This window comes from Sitodiplosis mosellana, unplaced genomic scaffold (assembly GCF_009176505.1).
Source record: "Sitodiplosis mosellana isolate CC-2019 unplaced genomic scaffold, AAFC_SMos_1.0 Smas_scaffold_6304, whole genome shotgun sequence".
NCBI classification, from domain to species: domain Eukaryota; kingdom Metazoa; phylum Arthropoda; class Insecta; order Diptera; family Cecidomyiidae; genus Sitodiplosis; species Sitodiplosis mosellana.
In genome coordinates this window covers 1-2,092 of record NW_022601545.1, presented here as the reverse complement: position 1 = coordinate 2,092, position 2,092 = coordinate 1, and the positions used below count along the sequence as shown (strand labels likewise).

At 38.6% G+C, this 2,092-nt stretch overlaps 1 protein-coding gene across 1 annotated transcript; it reads left to right on the top strand.

The window, feature by feature from the left end:
• Positions 1 to 283: 283 nt before the first annotated feature.
• LOC129579633 (putative uncharacterized protein DDB_G0286901) lies at positions 284 to 1,027 on the top strand. Its single transcript, XM_055469802.1, has one exon. The coding sequence runs from the start codon at positions 284 to 286 to the stop codon at positions 1,025 to 1,027; it is 744 nt and encodes a 247-aa protein (XP_055325777.1).
• The last annotated feature ends 1,065 nt before the right edge of the window (positions 1,028 to 2,092 follow it).

Below are 2,092 nucleotides of genomic sequence, written 5' to 3'. Positions count from 1 at the left end.
GAAAAATAAACTGAATTCATCGAAGAACCGGCGATAACTGCATATGAACGTAAAACAATTGACAGGGTTCTGAGTACAAATAAAACAATTTCTGAGGAAGAGTTCGATAAATTTGAAAAAGAAATCGAAGAAGAAACAAACACAAACGTAAACACGAAAATGACACAATCAGCCGAAGATTTTTTCAGATTAGCAACCAAGGTAGTGGACAGTGGACACTAAATTCGATGGTGATCCATCAAACCTTGCAGCTTTCATTGATCAAATTGAACTCTTGAAACCCATGGTAAAAGACAACAATATTCCAAATTTTATCAAATTCGTGAGCACACATTTGGTCGGTAAGGCAAGAGAGGCTTTACCTGAAAACCCACAAAGTGTTAAAGAAATTATCGATGCATTGAAAAAAGAAATTAAATTCGAATCATCGCGCGTTATTGAGGGAAAAATAACCGCATTACGTGTCGATAAACGAGGAACAGGTAGATTCGCAGAACAGGCGGAGAAACTAGCAGAAGAATTTAGACGCAGCCTCATTTTCGAGGGTCATACGAAAGCCAAAGCACAAGAAATGACTGTCCGCAAAACAGTCGAATTGTGCTATAAGTCAACTCGTTCTGACACAGTCAAAGCAGTCTTGGCAGCAACGTCATTCGAAACGCCAAGCGAAGTAGTTTCGAAGTTTGTTGTCCAACAGGACACAGTGCGTCAGGATAGTTGGGCAAATAAAAATAACAACGGTGGGAGTGGTTACCAAAATCGTAGACCTGGTCGCGGGGGTCGCGGTAATTATCGCAATAATTTTCAGCGAAATCAAAATAATTCCAACCAAAACCGAAACTATGGCCAAAATCGCGGTAGCAACAACAGTGGACGTGGCTATCGTGGCCATCGTTCATATCGTAACAATAATGGTAACCAAAATGGAAACCGCCAAGAACAGGTTTTACGTATCGTGGGCTCGGAAAACTCATCGGGCCCCTCCCAGCTCCATCGAACGACAGCAATGTCAGATTCGAACTATTGAATTGAAATCAAAAGTCGATTCGAGAAACTTCGTTCAAGAAAAACACATTTTCCAAATAAATTCCAATCTATCTGACTACATAACTGTGAAATGTTCATTATCAAAAAATAATATCATATTTTTGGTCGACACACAGGCAGATGTTTCAATAATAAAAATCAATGCTATACAAAATTCCAACGAACTTTTAAATAAATCCGACTTGGTATCACTGAAGGGTATTACTGAAAATATGACAGAGTCAATCGGTTCGCTAAATATGAATATAGAAATTAGCGAATTACAAATAACAAACAAGTTTCATGTCGTCCCTGATGAATTCCCGATACCATCTCATGGAATCCTGGGAAAAGACTTCATTAAGCAAAACAAGTGTTCGATTGATTATGAAACTATGACGATCACAATACGACCACCGAATATGCGGGAGGTAACGATACCAATTAGAACTGAAGTACTTGGTGGAATAGCAGCGATTCCACCGAGGTGCGAAACTTATCGCACTTTCCATATAAAAAGTACACAATTTCCATGTATTATTGAACCACAAGAAATACATGATGATGTCTTCACGGCTACGACAATTGCTTATGAACCGTACACAGTGGTTCGTGTACTTAACATCAATGAAACGTTGAAGCTGATTGGAACAGAAAATCTAAACGTAACAAGTATCGACGATTACGACATATATAAAATAAAACCACACATCATAAACAAAAATTGTGGTGAGAGAGTAGACAAGTTGAAAGCCATGTTGAAGAAACGAATTCCAAAGCACGCAACAACCGAATTACTTCAGCTTTGCATGGAGTACAGCGATGTGTTTCATGTTGAGGGTGACAAACCCACAACTAACAACTTTTACGAGCAAAAACTTTCTGTAAAAGACGAATCACCAGTATACGTGAAAAATTATCGTCTACCACAGGTTCAAAAGGAAGAGATAAATCGACAAGTTAAAAAACTTTTAGCTGACGATTTGATTGAAATGAGCAGATCAAACTACAATTCACCACTCATCCTGGTGCCTAAAAAATCTACGGATGACAAGCCGAAATGGCG

Excerpts from the sequence above, each read along its gene's own strand:
- LOC129579633 (XM_055469802.1), top strand. The coding sequence starts at position 284 with ATGGTAAAAGACAACAATATTCCAAATTTTATCAAATTCGTGAGCACA.